The sequence below is a fragment of the Anarrhichthys ocellatus genome, unplaced genomic scaffold (assembly GCF_004355925.1).
Source record: "Anarrhichthys ocellatus isolate YVR2014 unplaced genomic scaffold, GSC_Weel_1.0 scaffold28, whole genome shotgun sequence".
Classification (NCBI taxonomy): Eukaryota; Metazoa; Chordata; class Actinopteri; order Perciformes; family Anarhichadidae; genus Anarrhichthys; species Anarrhichthys ocellatus.
Window position 1 is genome coordinate 2,133,388 of NW_022280058.1, and position 19,711 is coordinate 2,153,098.

The 19,711-nt window shown below is 42.4% G+C and overlaps 2 protein-coding genes across 5 annotated transcripts in view; both read right to left on the bottom strand.

Moving 5' to 3' along the window:
• Window positions 1-2,287: 2,287 nt before the first annotated feature.
• On the bottom strand, window positions 2,288-6,061 carry LOC116391983 (toll-like receptor 2). The gene has a single exon (XM_031863056.1). The coding sequence runs from the start codon at window positions 5,061-5,063 to the stop codon at window positions 2,691-2,693; it is 2,373 nt and encodes a 790-aa protein (XP_031718916.1). The 5' UTR covers window positions 5,064-6,061; the 3' UTR covers window positions 2,288-2,690.
• Window positions 6,062-7,497: 1,436 nt separating this feature from the next.
• tmem131l (transmembrane 131 like) overlaps window positions 7,498-19,711 on the bottom strand; it is a 32,051-nt gene continuing 19,837 nt past the window's right edge. For 2 of the 4 annotated variants that reach the window (XM_031863039.1, XM_031863040.1), the window contains 23 exons: window positions 19,519-19,621; window positions 19,102-19,246; window positions 18,745-18,915; window positions 18,310-18,379; window positions 18,084-18,207; window positions 17,902-17,971; window positions 17,634-17,743; window positions 17,449-17,518; window positions 17,137-17,270; window positions 16,123-16,265; window positions 15,800-15,986; window positions 15,348-15,533; window positions 14,895-15,044; window positions 14,215-14,770; window positions 13,993-14,105; window positions 13,600-13,769; window positions 13,297-13,503; window positions 13,019-13,097; window positions 12,632-12,738; window positions 12,375-12,507; window positions 11,434-11,504; window positions 11,128-11,261; window positions 7,498-7,981 (listed from right to left, as the gene is read on the bottom strand). In XM_031863039.1, coding sequence (XP_031718899.1) covers window positions 7,673-7,981; window positions 11,128-11,261; window positions 11,434-11,504; window positions 12,375-12,507; window positions 12,632-12,738; window positions 13,019-13,097; window positions 13,297-13,503; window positions 13,600-13,769; window positions 13,993-14,105; window positions 14,215-14,770; window positions 14,895-15,044; window positions 15,348-15,533; window positions 15,800-15,986; window positions 16,123-16,265; window positions 17,137-17,270; window positions 17,449-17,518; window positions 17,634-17,743; window positions 17,902-17,971; window positions 18,084-18,207; window positions 18,310-18,379; window positions 18,745-18,915; window positions 19,102-19,246; window positions 19,519-19,621 — 3,542 coding nt within the window. In that variant the 3' untranslated portion in view covers window positions 7,498-7,672. The remainder of the gene's footprint in view (window positions 7,982-11,127; window positions 11,262-11,433; window positions 11,505-12,374; window positions 12,508-12,631; window positions 12,739-13,018; window positions 13,098-13,296; window positions 13,504-13,599; window positions 13,770-13,992; window positions 14,106-14,214; window positions 14,771-14,894; window positions 15,045-15,347; window positions 15,534-15,799; window positions 15,987-16,122; window positions 16,266-17,136; window positions 17,271-17,448; window positions 17,519-17,633; window positions 17,744-17,901; window positions 17,972-18,083; window positions 18,208-18,309; window positions 18,380-18,744; window positions 18,916-19,101; window positions 19,247-19,518; window positions 19,622-19,711) is intronic. The other 2 variants (XM_031863038.1, XM_031863037.1) reach the window with 2 other exon arrangements.

The following is a 19,711-nucleotide window of genomic DNA, read 5'->3' on the forward strand; positions in this document are numbered from 1 at the left end:
CACACACACACACACACACACACACACACACACACACACACACACACGCAGATCATTGCTTTTTTCCTTCCCTGTTATCAGGCTAGTTAAAGGATAAAAGAGCGTGAAATCAAATCATATGCTGTTTTGACTTCTAAAGGGGAACACTCTGAACCCACATCAGCAGACTGAGATACAGTACAACCTGGTCGGACGTGGCTCTCCTCAAAACATGACGCACTATAATGTTCTTTAAGTGGGAAGCATAACGACACAACATCAAACAAGGGTCAACCACGTCACCCTTCCAAAACTGACAATTCTCGTCTTCAAAAAGAGGATTGTGTGCTCAGACACACCCGTGGCTATCGACTGACTTGGAAAAACTTGAAAAGGCTGTTCGAAGACAGACTCAGGTGCCGTTAGATGAGGTGAACAAAGTGCCCTCGAGCAACAAACTGCTACGGATGAGCAGGTTAAAACTTTGCATGGCAGGGCGGGTTGCATCATTTTACTTAAACCCATTTAGCAATAGAAAAAAAGTTATTTTTATAATTGTTGTTTTTGTTATTGTCAACCATTTTTCGTAATGATACCAAAACCTTAAATGTGTTAGCCGCCCTCAGCACAAAATCCAATTAGTTCAGACTGAAAAATCTTAAAAACAGGTGACAAATATTTAATTTTATCTTTAAAAAAAAGGCCCAACCATTTCCTGAAACAGGTGGTCACTGGAGTTTTAAGCAAGCATTACTCAAACAGGGGTACACAGTGCATTTGTTGGGGACTACTTTCAGCCGTGGAAGAATACACATTTGGCGCTCCAGTGAGTTTTTACAGAAGCAAGATGGCGTGTGTGGGATCGACACAAAATAACAGTGCCTGTGTTTTTCATAATGAAGGAACATGTCACTCATCAGAACAGTGTGGCATTGCTGTGTTTTTAGTTTTAGTGTTTGGGCAATAATACAGATCTATGGCACAGAGGAATAAGTTCTATCAGGCTCTCTCACACTCTATCACACACACACACACACACACACAAAATACGTAATAATAATACTTTTTTTTTTGCTGAGAATTCGAAAAATAAAGAATGTCACCTTTATCATTTCAGAGTCGTACAATATGATGACAGGATTTCCCAAAAACAAGACTCGGTTTTTCCTTAAAGTTATAGCTTGAAAGTTATAGAAAGACAAATAAAATCTTGTCATTTCAGGATTATAATATTTCCAAACAAAAAAAAGAAACTGACATTTCGTAGGGAACTTTACAAGGACAATTTATTTATTACCAACTAGCGGGGAAGGTGTTAACATTTTTAATTTATTCTATTTTTTGTATACGTTTTGGGTGTATATTACAAGAAAAAATATAGACAGTAAACTTCCCAATAATTAATAAATATTACCTTTTATTTTAACAGGTAGAATTAAGTATAGTGGATTCAGATTCAAACTTGAATTTGTGCCGTCAAATATTTGTAAGTGCCATGTTGCTTTTGGGAGATAAAGTCATGCTGGTTTACTTTACTGTATAGAACACAGAATAAATTAAAGTTAGTGTGTTACTGTATGTACAACACGTAAGTGTATAAGTGTACTTTTATACGTGTCAATCATGAAAGCAATGATTTAATGATTTTATGTCTCGCCGATTAAGTCCTGCACTATATCAGATTTCAGCAACCTTCACAGACATCTGTAACTCTGTAAATATGTGCATGTTGAGCATTAATGTGTGTTCGTGTTTGTGTGTGTGTTATCAGGCCACCCTGACTCCCTTGGCCTGCCTGTCACCAGTATCCAGGCTTCTGTGTTGATTTTAGGACTAAAGATCAATAGCGACAATATGTCAGCTCTCAAGAGCCTGACAATGAATTACACACGCTTTTAGGCACACAAGCACATGAACACACACGTGAACACACACACAAAATGAAATTCATCATATAAATACGAGAAAAATCATTCCAGCTACAGTAGTTCATGATGTATAGTTCCTCAGACATGATGAGTAATGTATACTTACAGAACAAATTCAGTTTGTGACGTTATAATTGAATCTATTAAACTAACTTTTGATATCGACCCTTTTTGGTTAACTGCTGTCACACAAATTGTATACGTCATCAAAACGTTCATACGTAAATACATAATTTCACACTATAGGTACTTTGTTCAAGGGCTTACTGACGTGAACTCACTTTTGCTTGGTCATTTTAGATAAAAGGTATGCGTTAACTGTCCCCAGTTAGAGCATATAAGGCTTGTGCAGCTGTAAAGCATCCCAGTGAATCAGACGGATAGGCAATATGTAGCTTATCCCTCTGATGTTAAACAGGATGAATATGCCCTGAACTTTGTACACCCAACTTACACCCCGATCAAACTCCCTAGGTCACCGTGTGCATAAATGTAGCACTTCAATGGCTAGAGTTAATCACTCGGAATTCCTCACAAAATCTAATTGACAACACAACAAATTAAATGTGCAGAAATGTCATTTTTAGAAGGCAGGGTTGCCGGGGAAGTACGCATTGGGGAAACCAGGATGGGATAATGGGTTTAAAGAATGAATGGATGGCTACAACCGATATTGAGCAGGCCCAATTTATGACCAAAGACATTTTATTGACATTCATCCAACTGAATTTAAAAGTTACAGATTAAAAAAAAAAAAAAAAGCTGCAAAGTAAAACTCTGAAATTAAAAGTCCACATTGTCAAACTGTACACAGTTCCCATTATCAGGCCTTTTAATAGCTGTTTTCAAGCTGTGCCAGAACCTGGAGATCTGGTCGTCATCATCAGGCCACTCCAGGTACGTCCGAGAGTTCATGAGCCTCCGCAGCTTGCAGAACTTTTTGGGAATTGTCTCTTTATCAATGGGCTCCAACAGAATCAGCACAACTGTGTCGTCGTTTTGGTCAAACACTCTAAAATGGGTGTAGTCCAGCTCATACTTGCACCATTCACTGCTGACAAAATGCGGAGAAAGGACAAACAGAGTTCTGTGACTCTTCTCTATGGCGACCATGATGTTGTCCAAGATCCAGCCTCCGGGAACAAAGTCTCTCTTGTGGAGGCAGAGCCGGAGAGGTGGCTCGGTCTGCTCCAGCTCCGGGACCAGATGTGCATCCACCCAACCAGAGTCCATTTCACTGTAGGACACAAAGGCGTCATACTCCAGCTCGCCCTTTTTTAACTTTGGCTTCCTCTTGGCCCTCAGCCAGTACCAGGTCATCTTCAAATACCACACAACGCTGAATTTGTGACACAAACCTGCGACGATCAGAAACACCACCAGGAAGCCTGAGCAGAGTAAAGAAACCGCTAAAGCCGTGTGGCACTCAAACACTGACAACCTCGCTTCTGCCACACTCTTTCCTCTCACGGCGTCAGGGGAGTCACAGACGTACGACTTGGAATCATCTCCAAATATGACGCGAGAACTCGTCATGAACGCTACAAAGTCACATGAACAGATGTACTTGTTAGCACCAGCCTCCAGACTCTTCAGATTATTATAATGATTCAGAGTGTTGCTGCTGAATGTCTGTAAGTCGTTGTTTGGAATGGAGAGAAACGTGAGACGAGGGTATAAAACCCCGTCTGGCAACGTAACGATCTTGTTGCCAGAGATGTATAACTCTGTGAGAAAAGGTAGTTTGACGTTGAACACGGTCAAGTCATTGTCTGATATGTCGAGGATTCTTAAACTCACCGGCAAACAAGTGGTTACTTTTAGTAAATGTGTTGATGAAAGGTTTAGGAACTGGAGACTTGGCGGCCAGTAACAAGTCTCAGGCATACTATGAAATGCATTTCCACTCATGTCGATGTTTTTAAGCTTACTTAGTTTGGTGAAGAGCTGGCTGTTGATCGACTGAAGGTGATTCCTGCTGACATTGATGGTTTGCAGAGTCCAAAGACCACCATTACCATCGCACATCATTTCGCCGAAGGCCAGATCACTAAGCAAGTTGTCACTGACGTCCATATACTCCAGATTTGAGAAATCAACAGAGTACTCACAAGGCCAGAGATAAAACTTGCAGTTTAGCAGCGACACTCTTCGCACCATGCCCACCAGAGGCCCCAGGAAAAAGACTGGGAAGTTGTAAAACTGAGGGACAGCAACATTTTTCAAGACAACAGCCTCCAAACGGTTAAAGTGTTGGGGATATTCAATGCTACCCAAAGAACTTAGGAGGAGTTTAGTATCTACAAGTGCCAACTTAGTCAAATTAGAGTCCGACATAATATGCAGAAATGCCATGGTAGCCGGAACGGTCATAGTAACATCTTTGAAAATAACACTTGTAGTTCCGCCGCGGTGGGCCATTTTCAATGGGAGGATTTGATCCTCTGTGTAAAACTGTGTGTCAGTGAATGTTAGGGTTGTGTTTTGGTGTACGACATCAGACAGTATAGCTTCTACGAGTGGTTGATTTCTCCAAAATGGACCATTCAGACCAAGTGTGACAAATTTGAGTGGCCCAATTTGTCTTAAACTTCCTTCTGCGTAATACCGCAGATTCTTTCCATCAAAAACAACCTCTTCAAGAACACTGAGACCAGACAAGTCACTTTTTCGGACAGATTGAAGGTCAGGGCCTCCAAAATGTAAGGTCCTTAATCTCTTCAGCGGCTGGAAAACGTTGCCTTGACCCAACATTTTATATTTGTTCCCCAAAAGATTCAAGTGACGAAGAGAAAAAAGGTTTTCAAACCATCCAGCAGACAATGTTTTCAGTCTGTTAAAGGACAAGTCCAACTTCTCCAAATTAGTCAGCGGGAAAAATGCTTCGTCGTGGATCTTTTGGATTCTGTTGTTATTCACGATCAAAGACTGCAGACGGGAAAACGCAACAAAGTCATTTTTCACTATCGTCTGCAGTCTGTTGAAGGAGAGATCGAGTTCAGTGATGAGCGTTGAAGGAGCCTCAGGGACCGTGGTCAGGTTTTGTCCCGAGCAGTTGCAGGATGTTTGCTCACAGCTGCGACACTGTGCTCTGGAGAGTGAGAAGCTTTGATGCATTAGCAGCAGGACGAACGAGAGAAATGTCAGGATTCTCATCTTGAGTTCCTATAAAACACAGAAGAAAAGAAAAGCGACCCATCAGGCCTTTCCTTGCATAGTGTTGTCCCAACACACTCTTAGAATACAAACTAGAATTGTTGACTGTGGCTAGAACTGACAAACTGTACACATGGTCATATTTATCAAACGGCCCCTCCATCATCTGAGATACATATTAAATAAAACATCTAATAAATTAGTTCCCTCCAAAAGGCATTTTGGAAAATATAAACAAAGAAAAGCCATATTTTTTGGGGGGAAAAACTGTTATTCACTAAACTATAGGAGTTTTTCACAGCAGATATTTTCACCTGTCATAGTAGGAAAAACACAGGAGCTACCAATACCATTAATGATGGCTCTGTGTCCCAGTAAGCCTCGACAGTGCGACAGTGAGCCGACATGCACAATACCAGGACCCTAAATAGAATCCAGCAATCATTATTTATACTATGCACACCTGGGCTTTTCTTACTCGTCCTTGTCGTCCAGGAAAAAGACCAATTATTGAGTGTGACAAGTTGTTTTATGCTTTCTCAGTGTTTAAGGGATACCGACATGTTGTACGGTCAATTATATCGACAGAATTGAAATTTAATTTGTGTTTATCAATGAAAAGGTATTCATCTATTATATAGTACTTGTTGCTCAAATAAAACAGCCACGAAGGTTCTTTGAATGCATCCTTTTAACTCAAATTAAATAAATACATTTTTAAAAGCCATTAAAGTACATCACCTATCCAAGAAGTCTTATTACTCCAGCAGCACACTCCATAAAACATGATATAGGATTGAAATTAAAGAGAAAATACCCTGAGTCTCGACGTGTCACAGCTGAAATCACTTCTCCCTCTTCACCGTGGCATGACAGAAAGATGCATTCATTGATTTAAATGTTTTCACTTCTCTACTTTGCTAAATACTTCCCACATCTTAAAATATATTCCGCCACGTTCAGAAATACAGCAACAGTAATTATGGGAAGTCGTCTCTTTTATATGAACCTAATTTGTCAAAACGCTCTGCGAAAATAATGAAAACAATGTAATTAATAATTTAATTTAAATTAATAATTGTAATATTGTATTGAGGCAGAGAGAGAAATAGTAACAGCCTCACGAGATGCATCAAGTTAGACTCTTAGCTGTCTGTAGTTGTGAATATGAATTTGTCCATACGTGTTTTAGGACTTGTGACCTGTCCAGAAGGTACCACCACCCCTCGTCCAATGATAGCTGGGGAAAGCTACAGCACCCCTTTGACTCTGCACAGGGAGAATAATTATAAAGCATCGACTGATGGATGTACACAGTATTAAGATACTATGGATGAAACTCGCTCTCTCCGATCGGATTGGTACGAGCATTTTCCCAAGCAAACGTCATTTGTTTGCCAACAAGGCCTAAGATTAGTAATGTCTGTCAGTCCAGAACGAGACAAAGTATCTGAACCACTTTCCTTGACCAAAATGTATCTGGACAACAAACAGCCAGTTTGCTATGAAATTTACTGTTGATATTCCCCTGAGGATAAATTACTCCACAATCATCCCTTTTACACATCAAGATCATTTCTGATGTAATGAATGTAGTTTAAAAAACACGGCCTTTCACCAGGCAGAGAGACGGTTCTGAGCAACATTATTGAAACTCTTGGCTCGAGTCTGTGCTTTTTGGTTCTTATTTCCTATTTAGTTTTCTTAATATTTACATACATACACACAGCCAGTGGTGGACTATCATTACCACCTTGCTGGTGTACCAGTCAAGTTGCAGCTGCACGACAGTCCAAAAAAAGGTCATCATTTTATCTAATTACACATTTGTGTGAAACTGTCATGAGCATATTAATTATTGAGTTATGGCCAAGTTATGTGTGAGGTCACATTGACCTTTGACCACCAAAATCGAATCGGTTCATCATTTAGTCCAAGTGGACGTTTGTGCCAAATTTGAAGACATTTGTTCAAGGCCTTCCTGAGATAATGCGTTCCTGAGAATGAGACGGACGGACAAAACAACTGGAAGACATAATGCCTCGAACGTGCCGAGTGACACGAAGGGCACTGGCTGCATGCGGTGTGGCACCAGCGAGCAGAGCGTTTTCTATCATGTAGGGCAGTCGACATGGCACTACGTCACGTCTTCTCCACTGGAAGGACAAGTGTACAAGCTTTAAGCCCGTTTTCTGTGGAAAATAAAGCAGAGGATGAAACTAAAACGACGACATTAATGGACTTGTGGGCTCTGACAAGTGATTGAAATGATCAAAGAGGTTAGCTAAGAAAGAAAAACAGACGTCGATAGACAGATAAAGTTAAATACTACATTAACGTAATTAAAGAAATCCTGTTGAAGTACAAAACCTTTTTTTTTTATTTTCTATGATCAAAACTGCAAAACATCTAGAAAAATATACAACAAATGCTTAACCTTTCACAACATTTAACATTTGAAAATGGGAACATAAAAGAGAAGGAATATTCACATTTTCCCCATTAATGATAAAAGAACATTCATTTTTATTTCCTTTCTTTTACATATCAACGTTTTTTTATATGTTTGCAATTATCGTTATGGTCTGCCGCTTTGTTATTTTTTAATTTTAAACATCTCCACAGTAGCCAGAGTCGTTGGAGAGTTGCGAGTTGGAGCTGCGGTTGGAGGAAGAGTTCCATATGTCCAGGTTCATGTGGGGGCCGAAGGGGTTGAAGCTGGAGTACTGGATCGGTGCGCACGTCACCTCTGGCTCCCGGATAAAGGGAGAATGAGGCGGGGTGACGGGGGACACGGGGGACATCGGGGCCGATCGCTCGGGTTGGAAGTGGCTCTGGTAGGGCTCGCTCTGAGGCGTCCAGATGGACCCAAACAGACTGGACATGGGGGAGAGGCTGCGGGTACCCGAGAAGTATGGCTGTGGAGGGCGGAGAGAGAGAGAGAAAGAGAGAGAGATGATGTTAACTGTTCAACCACTTGTTTTCCTGATATTTGGAGCTGCTTTGTGTGCTGTCCAAAGTTATATCCCAGTATTGGACATCCGTGACATATTCTGACCTTACCTGTCACTGGGCTTCGCTACCGTGGGGCCACTTGGCTGTCTGTTCCCTGCAGTGATGAGCTGGCTGTCGTTGCTCTGCTTTTCATTAGCGTCTGTCCTTTTCAGCTAAAGTAAAATGACCTTCCCGCTCTAGTTTCCCTCAATCCTCAGAAACAAGAAAAAGGCAATCTCTTCAGGAGTCGTAGTGACTCGTGGTTAAGACGCATGCCGGGGAACAGCAACGTCTCCTGTTTGATTCTGGCTGCAGAGCTTTGGTTTCCTGTCTGTTTCTACACTTTCTAACACACACAAAAACAGAAATGTCTTTGTTGTAAAGACACTATAAGTAGATGTTACATGCTACTGCAAAGTATTCTCTTGAGCAGTTGTTTTATGAATCTTTGGATAGAGGTACTCGCTGATCGTAGTTTAGTTTGAGGTGTGTTTTTAATCACAGTACATAGTTGTAGTACTTCATGGTATTAGGATTCAGCCTGTCATTTTGAGACCAGTATTTGAGAGTAAAAAATTCAAACATCACACTCGGCTGCAACTGAAGTGCTTACTGAAGTGTTTTTACAGATGTCTCTATAGAGTAATGTTTTTACCTGAGCTAGAAACATTACATTTTTCTTTGTTGATATGTTTAATCCAGCGTGATGATGTTTTGTATGAAGCAAAGCTGTGGTACATTACATTGGTGGAACAAGGCCCAGCATTCACTGGGGCGGTTTGCAGCCGAGTGTGAAGCGGCGGGGATGAGAGTTAGCACCTCCAAATCTGAGGCCATGGTGCTCTGCCGGAAACCGGTGGATTGCTCCCTCCAGGTGGGGACGGAGTGCCTACCTCAAGCGAAGGAGTTCAAGTATCTCGGGGTCTTTCACGAGTGAGGGTAAGATGGAGCGGGAGATCGACAGACGGATCGGTGCGGCTGCAGCAGTAAAGCAGGCGCTGCACCGGACCGTCTTGGTGAAGAGGGAGCTGAGCCTGAAGGCAAAGCTCTCAATTTACCACTCGGTCGACGTTCCTACCCTCACCTATGGTCACAAACTCTGGGTTGTGACCAAAAGGACAAGGTCGCGGTTACAAGCGGCCGAAATGAGCTTCCTCCGTAGGGTGGCCGGGCTCAGCCTTAGAGATAGGGTAAGGAGCCCGGTCATCAGGAGGGAGCTTGGAGTCGAGCCGCTACTCCTTCGCGTCGAAAGGAGTCAGCTGAGGTGGTTCGGGCATCTAATTAGGATGCCTCCTGGACGCCTCCCACTGGAGGTTTTCCAGGCACGTCCAACTGGGAAGAGACCCCGGGGAAGACCCAGAACACGCTGGAGAGATTACATCTCCCAGCTGGCCTGGGAACGCCTCGGGATCCCCCAGAATGAGCTGGAACATGTTGCCGGTGAGAGGGAGGTCTGGGTCGGCCTGCTTGACCTGCTGCCACCGCGACCCGACCCCGGATAAGCGGTGGAAAATGGATGGATGGATGGAAATTCAAACATATAACAATGAAGGTATTTTTTTTTAATCTGACATCAGCTACCTTTTATTTCACACAATCCCTCAATTTTGGTTGAACTGATTTTTTCCCCGAGGCAGTATATTTTAAAGTTGTCAATAAACTTCGAAGCAACAGTAAATATAATAGTTCATTTTAAAAACCACACTGAACGAGAAATTACGACAGAAACAGCAATTAAAATGCAACAAAAATGTATTAGAATAAAATATAAATAATCAAAAGGTACATTTTCTGCTTATAGGACAATCGTGCGCTGCAATTTCTTTTTGCAAATGGGCCAAAGTGCACACCGATACCAAGCGTGTATCTTTAAACAACAGTTGCACAAAAAGGAGAAGCAGCAAATGAAAGAGAAGTTTATAGAAACCATAACTATTTCAGTCAGACCGAGTCGATTAAACCGGACGATTTTGTTCCTCATTTCTGCTCTGACAAGTACAGCAAATGAAATGACTTCCTTCTAAGTCTCAAGAGAGATGCCACTTTTGTCTTTATGGTGTGTGTGTGTGTGTGTGTGTGTGTGTGTGTGTGTGTGTGTGTGTGTGTGTGTGTGTGTGTGTGTGTGTGTTGCTGTTCAAACAGATGGAAACATCCAGTTTTACATTAAATGTGAATCACAGGTGCTCTGGTGCTCAATAACATTCTTTGATTGTAATCACAGGTTTCCGGCAGCAATCTGCTCCCTGATTGGCCCGGTTCATGTTGCACACAGCTTTAAAGTAAGACCAGTGCAACTTTTAAAGATTGTGATTTCACTGCGTTTCTCCATTTACATCATTTTTGTGTAAACCCACTGCAGGGATTTATTTCATCACACAACTTTAACCACATCCCTGTACATCTTTATTGAAGTGAAACTGCGTGAAATTAACTTCTTGTTTTCTTGCATTATTTATCATGACAAGTATGGATATTGATGGCCTTGATGGTGGAGGCCCTGTTGTTCAGAACATGCAGCCTGTAAGACCAGCAAAAGTAATTTTACCTGCGCCACAACATACTCGAGCTGCAAAGAAGCGTGGGTATGTAAAATTAGAGCAACCAGCAAGAGTAAATCAGAGCATTTGATTTATTGCTTGCTGTCAGGATGTAATGAGAATTTCAACAAATTGATCGAGAGAAAATAGATCTGCAATTATTTGAGAAATCAGCAATAATTTTTGCCTTATCGAAGAAAAAATGCCAAATATTTGGTGGTTTCAACATCAAATGTGAGGATTTGAAGATTTTCTGAGTCATTGATGATCGTAAACTGAACAGTTGAAAAAGAGAAAAGCTTGTATTTTCGAGGGCTGAGTGCTGAGTCTTTTCTACAAACCCGTTATGTTGAACTGAATATCTTGAGATTTTGAACTGTTGATCGAACAAAACAAGATATTTGAAGATATCCCCGAGGGTTCTAGCAAATTACACTATGACTATGATTATTAATATTCAGCTGCAGCAGGAGAGCAGCCAGACCACTTGGTCCCGATCAACCCCATTTGAGTTTATTGTTGTGACTCCTCACCTTGCTGCCCACACAGGCTGCTGTGTCCCAGGTCGAGGTTGATTCCTGCGGCTGCTCCTCACTCCAGCTGGTCTGATTGCTGTGTGCATGCTGGGCCTCCTGACTGGGAAAACCACTCTGAAATGTTCCATTACCTGCAAGATGAGTAGAACAAACACATGCTTGTCAATGCTTGTTCCAGTAACTCAGTGAATACGTTTTAATTGCACCGAGTGAGAGAGGAGTATATAACTGGACTACACAGAGTGAGAGAGGAGTATATAACTGGATTACGGTACAAGAAAACTCCATGGCATGAGTTTGTACCTATGTAGTTGCTTTCCTCACAGTAGGTGTAGGGACTGTTGCAATGGTTGTTGGCACTACTCCAGGTAAACCTGCGGGGAAACAAGGAAACATTTGATCCAACGGTTTCAACAGAGATAAAACTGCAACAATGAAACACAATGACACATTACTGCAGCACTAGATACACAGTATCTTACCAAAAAATCTATTTTAAGCAGTTATAAAGGCTGTTTAGACAGAGGGGGGAAGTGGCATATAAGTAATAGAGTTTTCAGACGACTGCACACAGCAGCCGCCATTTGTATTTAGGGGATTCATTTTGCCACAAAAAAAAAAAAAGAGGAACAATGTAACACATTCTCCTCCTATGATTAGATTCTTCTTCGTTGTCATTGCAGAGAAGTAGTTATAATCGTATAAATATGGTAAAACAAACGAAAACCAGAATTCTTCCCATACAAACATCTTGTCCCGCTGCCTACAAATTCTGCATTGAAATGCAGATATCTGTTTAGTGAGACAATATATACAGAATAAACAGCTGCAAGTATGATAGGAATACGGTGTATACACTATAGGTCAGATATACAGAGTATAGGCAGTAGTTTCTATATGAATGACACAAACAGTGAACTGTTACAGAGTATTAAACAACATTGTTGTGACTAACAATTTCCTATATTCATATCGAGCAGACAACAGCATTAGTATTCATGCACGCAGGCAGGAGTCATGTTTCTGTCCAGCGTTCGCTCTCTTATTAGCTCCGCTTCAGTCTCCACCCCCTTCATTTAATGTCCAACTTTCTTCTGTTCTGAACATGCATGTGTGCAGTTTGGTGATGAATTTCTCATTAAAAATGACCCTTTTCACATTACAGATCGTTATTTGATTCATTGCCAATATAAATAAAAATTGTTATGTTTAGAATTTGAACAAATCTACATTTAAACACTGACCCATTGTACGACGCGGTGGTTGCTGGCTGAGGTATGTAGGGCAGCGCTTCGGTGGTGTTGTATCTAAACTCGTTGGTGAGGGGGATGGATGGAGCTGACCACGTCTCTTCAGGCAAATACTGACCCGTCAGGTCTGAGGAAGCAAACAACAACCTCTCGTTAGAAATCAGACGTAATGCACTAATACTACTTGTTAAGAGGTGGACAGGTGTTTATTTTAGACTCATAAAGTATGTATTCACTATGAATGTCTTTACCCATGTTCCGTTCTACTCCTGCAGCAACAGCAGCAAAACTTGGGGCAAAGCTGGACGCTGTGGGATCGGGGCTTTGGCACGTGTCTTTGCGGTACAAACTGTTCATGCTGAACAGGAAAAAGGCACAAGTTACAAGTTAAACAGGGAACAGATGAAAAGTTCTCTTCAAACAACACTCATCATAATCTGAAATTTCTCATTAGTAGCCTGACGGCGGTGCAAAGTGGATACATAGAAACATCAGATTTTACTCTTTTATACACAATGTTGGTCAAATCTAACACTGACACCATTTTGTGGAAATAGAAACACTAATAGAATAGAATGAATACACAGTTGTGTAACATATGACTGTATAATTTTAGAGCATATGTTTTGCTGAGGTACCTGAGAGCCTTGTAGTTTGTATTCACGGTGTGGTAGCAGTCTCTCTCTACTGGGTAGACGCCGTACTGCATGGAGTCCCCTGTAAAAAACAATAAAATAAAAATCTGTTTGCACCAATGTCAAAATAATGTAGTTGACCCTTCTCATCTGTGACAAAAATACAGCTACAGTCTGTTAACCATGATGATTATGCACTTTGTTGTAGGGGCTTTATTTAACTTAATAGTTTAGAAATAGTTCTGGTTTTCCTAGATAAGTAATGATCAAGTGTCCCTTACTTTTTCTGGATGAGGTAGTGCAGCCGTGTGTTCGGGCATTGGGGTCTTTGTCTCCCTCTATGCTGCTGGCGCTGCTCCAGCTGCCCCAGCTTCCTCTGCTGGCCCGCACACTGCCTGACGAGCTGCCGGAGTCCGAGCCCGACTCACACACTCCACCACCGCGCCGCTCTGTAGCACACTTCCGGCGAGTACGAACAGGACACACACCTGCCGGACATTAACACGGCCAGTGAGATTAAAATCAAGTGCTTGGATGTTGGTAAAGCTGCAGAGAAGTGTGTGACAGGTCAGGGTTATGCCCACCGTTCTGCTTGTGAGGGCTCTCAACACTCAGTCCAGGCGTTGGTGCTTCCGACTTGGAGCCGATGCAGCAGCGGTTCCTGTTGCGGGGTCCACTGAGGTTACGGTCCCCTGCTTTCCATTCAGGTTCTTTCTCCCTTTCCGGTATCACTACCACATTGTGCTCAGGAGCACTAGGGCAGTAATCAGACACAAACAATTATAACACATCGTATCTTACCGTTTGGTGCTTTATAACAGCGTTGGTCGCAGTTAGTTTCACTACAGTTCAATGCTCTTTGCTCACTTTTTAAACAATACAGAACAAAGACCTGAATTTTAAGGTATTTTACTCTGGAGTATCAGAATAAATATGAATTGATTCATGGATGAAAATATAGGTAACGTGAGGTCTACCTGGAGACATTTTCTGTCTTCCTGCGACTCCTCTTTCCCTTATTAGTTCCTGATGCAGTGCCAGTCTCTGCGCACTGTGCTTTCTTTTTCTGGCCTTTGCTATCTTCTCTCAGCTGGAGACAGAAGAACATTAAGTGAAGATGGTCATTAGGATTATAAGCTTTGCAAAAGACATCAAATCTAAATGAATACAGGCACAGTGCATTTCAGCACCTTCCTTACCTCCATTTCAGATCTGTCCCTTTTCTCAGAGCCGATCTTCTCCGCAGAGTGCTCAGTGCAGCTCTTCTCTACAGGACTGCACAGTAACAGGCCTGGTCTAGGTCCTGGACCCACTATGACGTTATCTGGGAAACAAGCAGGAATTTCCATGGGAAACATAACTGCTGCTGGCACTCTATCTTCTACAGTGCTTATGGGGTCTTCCTTAAAGTCTGCGGATGTCTTTTTATCCAGCACACTGATGAAAGCTGGTTCGTTGTTGTTGCAGATGTCAGGGTCTGGGGTCAGAGGAGGATCCGCTGTGAGGTCTTCATGGTCTTCATCCATCATCATAGCATCAGACACTGCTGTGGACGAGCTTGCCTTGTATTTAGTGTAATAGAGTGAAACCTTGTGTTTCTTTTGCGGTTGGGACAGGGTGATTAAGGAGCCTCTCTTTGAGGATGGTTGAGGACGAGGGGTGGGGATGTTGGCCAGGGCTGGAGAGCCACGCCCTTTACCTTTGTCTGAGGTGTGACAGATGTCCACATAGCTCTTACAGCTGCCCTTTGCTTTACTGCACAAACAAGACACAAAAATTACAAATTTAAGTTGTTTAATCCACTTGCAATAGTTGTCTTTATGCAAAGAGTTTCAGTCTCACAATGTGCCTAATACTACTGAAAGACACTTGGACTTACTTCACTCCATTAGGTGCCATATTATTGACTGGACCGTTATCCCGCGACAGGACAGAGTTGTGGTTGCTCCTGATGGTGGGTGTGGAAAACTCACTCAGGATATACTGGGCCTGATGGAAGGCCATCAGACACACACCAAACAGGGAGAAGCTGAAACACAAACAGATACAGCAGACAATGAGTTACACCTCCGATACGTACCCAAAAACTAGAAAACATTATGACTTATTACTATGAATAATTAGAATAATCTAATGAAAATAACTGGGACCTTAATCTGGCCCCTTCTTAAAACAATACTTCTGATTGATATGTGATGGCCTTTGACTATCAGTTTTCTTCTTGAGTCCAAGTGGATGTTCGTGCCCTCCAGGCATTCCCGACGGACAACCTGAAAACATAATACATCCGGCCACGGATGTATTAAGTAAAAATGACTTAAAAGGTACTAACCATGTGAAGACGAGAGTGATCATCCAGAAAGTTTCCTCCCAGCTGGGGCCAGGAACCACCTGAGCGCAGAGCGGCAACATGTGGTGGGGCAGCGTCACGTTGAGGGTGAAAGGGAAAGAGGTGCCACGTGATGTCACCAGGGTGAGGTCCCGGATCACCCAGGATGAGGTGAAGTCTGGGGTGAAGCTGAGGACACAGAGAGGTAACCAAAGGTAAAAAAAGAGACATAACAACAAGATATAGAGGAGGAGGAGGAAGGTATAATGAGGAAGTAAAAGAGGAAGAGAGAAAGCAGAATAAGAGATAAGAGATGTGGGGACTGCCTATGGTTGAATTATATATAATACTAACAAACAGCCAAAAAAGCATTTTCCATTTGAACTCATTTTCCATTTTATATATAGCAATGAAGAAGTTAACTGATAATATTCAAACACTAAGTGACAACTTACGCGATGGTGATCTCAGAGGAGGTGTTGTGGTCCAGGCTGAAGGGGCGACACTGCAAGACCTCAAAGCCGAATCCCTGACACTTATACCCGTTAATATTCATTGACATGACCGTCAGAGGAAGCTCTCCTGCATTCTCCACCCGGAAACTCTTTCTAATGGCGAAAAGCGGCTTGTTGCTGCGCAGGCCTGGGAGAGACGAGTAGGAACGTTTTACTTTTGTTCGTTTGTTTGCCTTATCTTTCTGTTAAAAGTGACTATGTACCAATAAAGTTTATTACTAAACAAGTCATGTAGTGATATTAAGGTTAAAAATTGATCTCACCATCACTACATTCCATTAGAGTTGATTGAGGAACATTGAAGCGCAGAGAGGCTCCTGGGCCGGGCAGTTTGCCTCCAATTCTTAGCAGCTCTTTGGCCCCGTGGCCCTGCACCGTCATCATGTCAAACACTGTTAGGTTGTTCCTGTAGCCGGGTTAAAAAGACAAACAAAGACCATGGTTCACAGAACATTGCACTCAATATGCTTGATAAAAACATACGTCAGTAATAAAATGAAGTGTTCCAGATATCACAAAAAGCCCAACATATATTGGTGATGGTCATTCCTTTACAAATCCCATTTAGCTGCTTTGGTTTCAAGGTCCTGGTGCTGTGTGTTCCTGCTCGTTGTCATGGCTTACTGGGAAACTTGAACAGAACAGAGCCATCGTTACAGCTCAGGTGGGTAATGTATTTAAAAAATATATTTGGGTTATATTTGTTAAAAATCTCATTACAACCCGACAGCAATCAATCAAATCAAATGCTTTGACAGAAAAGCCATCCAATCATTGGAGCCGAATGAGACGTTTGGCCCACCTGTCCGTCTACCTGCCTGCCTGCACACTCTGCTAGCTAACAGCTGTAAGTACCAACAGTAGCCATTTGTTGTTTATGTCCATGATGACTATTTTGGGGGAGTGGCTTCAGAGGGACGCCTGAACGGACCGTCTGTCAGTTTTGACCACTTGGCAACTTTCTTGCTAGATTTAGGGACTTTTGGAGCTAGTGCTGCTAGCTACTTTAATTGGAAAATAGTTGGCTACACTTTCTTTTCAGCTGGAAAATGTAGTCCACCTTTGCTGGTTTCTTTCATGTTACCGAACCAAGATTTAATGTTATAAGTAACACCTGTGCATGACGACACCTCAGTCAAAATGTCTGCCGTTAAAAAAATATGAAATTCACAACTATTGCGAATATCTCTTCCAAAGTTCCAAAATCCTCCGCCAGTACATAACCTAAATACACATATGAACATGAACAAACTCATCCTACTAATATGAATCAGTACCTGATGATGAGAATGGTGGTGGTGGGTTTGTGTTCAGAGGGAGTGAAGACCACAGCAACTTCTCTGGCCTCCCAGGGCTGCAGCAGCAGACGCAGGACACCCTCTCCTGTTATGGCCTTCACGTTTTCCCCCGCCTGCACACACAAACACACAGAAAGAGGGGAAAAAGGTTGAGAGGGAAAGCACAATAGGCAACACTGAAGCACAACAAGAATGCCAAGTAAGGAGCCAAAAACCAATGAGTAAATACGAAAAAGAGCACCAGACAAACGTGGCACAACTTTATTTCCTGGGAACATTCTCAGGACTTACCTTGGGGGCAGAAGCCAAGAGAGAAAACTCTGTGGTGCTGATGTTGACAGAAAGGGGGCTGATATTAAACCTGTCGATCAAAACAGAGAAAGCAGTTTGACAAATTATCTCAAGGGATGTGCTGGAGGAACAATGGTACAATACTACAAACAACCGAGGCACAAAACCACTGTAGTTGAGCGTACCATTTGGTTAAGAGGTCCAGAGCCTCCAGGGGGGCCGGGTACAGGGAGAGGATCCGAATCTCTACAGAAACCACTGAAGACGAAGGATTCTTCAGCATGAATGTTTTCACCTGAAACAGAAACATTTTTATCTTTTTGCTGCAGAAAAATGTTCTAAATCCAGCTATATATACATATGATATATATATGATATGATATATATATATATATGTTCATATATATATATATGAACATCATTTTTAGTGAGGAGTCATTACGTGTTACCCACCTTGCTCTCATTGACGGGTGTAGCGCCAAAGTCCAAAGGAAAGGACGTCTCTACGGCGAGTCTGGGCCACCTGAGAAGACAAAAAGATTTACAAGATGAATGATGTTAATGGTGGGTAATGATGGATTATAATACACATAATGGCGTGAAAGAGTAAGCTGCGTGTTGCGTTTAAGACTGACCTGCAAGACAGTTTGTCTTTGTGGCTCTGCCATCGAGAGCAGAGCTCAGCAGCCAGTTTGCTGTCTACGGCCCAAGACGAGGGGGAAAAGTCGGGGAGGAGGGTACGCTGCCAATCTGAAAGCCCTGATAGGACATGACGGAAAATTAATAATTAATATATGAACTCTAATAACTAAAAACAATATGACTTTTTCTCTCACACAAGAGGTTAAAGTGGCGTCTCACCTGTTTCAGACAATCTGACAGGACAAGGATGTCCACAGTCAGGTTCCCCCTCAAACACCACTTCCCCCTGCTGACAGAAACATCATCTGTTACCACATCTGATCCTGCATACTGGTCCACAACCCAACACACTACAGTGGAAGACCGCTAACAGTGATCACTGTTACAGTGATCAACCGCTTGTGTGGATTAAGAAGCTTGGAGGAGAATCATTCCTAAACAAATGCAGTTTAAATGATTTGCTTGTAGTAATCATGTAGTCCGCTTACGCAAGGTTTTATGAATTTGAATAGTTTTTGGCGGACTTGCATTTCCTCCTTTGAACGTACAAACATTTAGTGTGGATCCTACGCACTGTTTTTTAAATGGGACCCCTGATCGCTGTTATCTGTTTCCACTGTACTAACTACTGTAGCTACTGGGGCTCGTGTTTACCTTGTAAGGAGAAGAGTGGAAGTAAAGGGGAATGTGCAGGGCTGTGCCCAGGCTGGTGTCCAGACTCAGGGTGAACACCTGGTTGACGGGCAGCGCCCTGCTGAGCAGCTGGAGGGACAGGATACGCCAGCAGCCCTGAGGAACCGTCAGTGGAGCGCTGAAGTTCATCACCTGACAGACGGGGGGCAGCAGAGACATTCGTGTCAAGTCCTGCTCTGAACTTGGGATCCTTATGATAAAAGGGTGATGTGTGCCAGAATACACTTAGCATAAAGTAAGAGAACATTAAATGATCATCATTTTATCATCGTCTAATCAGATCTGCTTCCTATCATTCTTCGAGGCAACGATGCATACCTTCATTACTCCCCGCAGGTTCTGTGAGAGGCTGACATTCATCACAGTGACAGGTAAGAGGAGGGAGTTGGTCAGCCACAGATCCACCTGCTCCGCATCTCTTTGTTTCACCTGGAACAGGCTGAAAAAATCCCCCACGGTCCTTCTGCAGAAAGAAACAACAAAATGACACCATGATACCCAGTATCACATGTTAATGGCTCTTCCCGATCATTTACGCGTTTTAACAATTTCTGTAACGGATTTATCTTAATTACTATGTGGACACACCTCAGACAAAAGGTAAGGGGCGTGGCTATCCAGACAAAAGTTGTCATTGGCTACAGCCACAGTGTTTTCAAACAATCAGGCTTTGGCAGTCAAGCTCGGCTTTAATTCTAACAGTTTCTTAGCAAAACTTGTGTGAAATGACATTACCTGTGTGTGATATGTAGTCCAGGGAAGCTGTAAGTTGTCCGGTTTCCCAGAATCTTTAAACTGATATGATTCATGCATTTCCCGTCATGGCCCGGCGATGCACCTGATATATGAAACAGAACTGTTGTTGACAAAAAAATTCCTGGACATTTAGGTTAAATGCAATTACCTCCACCCACCATTATAAATGGTA

Excerpts from the sequence above, each read along its gene's own strand:
- LOC116391983 (XM_031863056.1), bottom strand. The coding sequence starts at position 5,063 with ATGAGAATCCTGACATTTCTCTCGTTCGTCCTGCTGCTAATGCATCAA.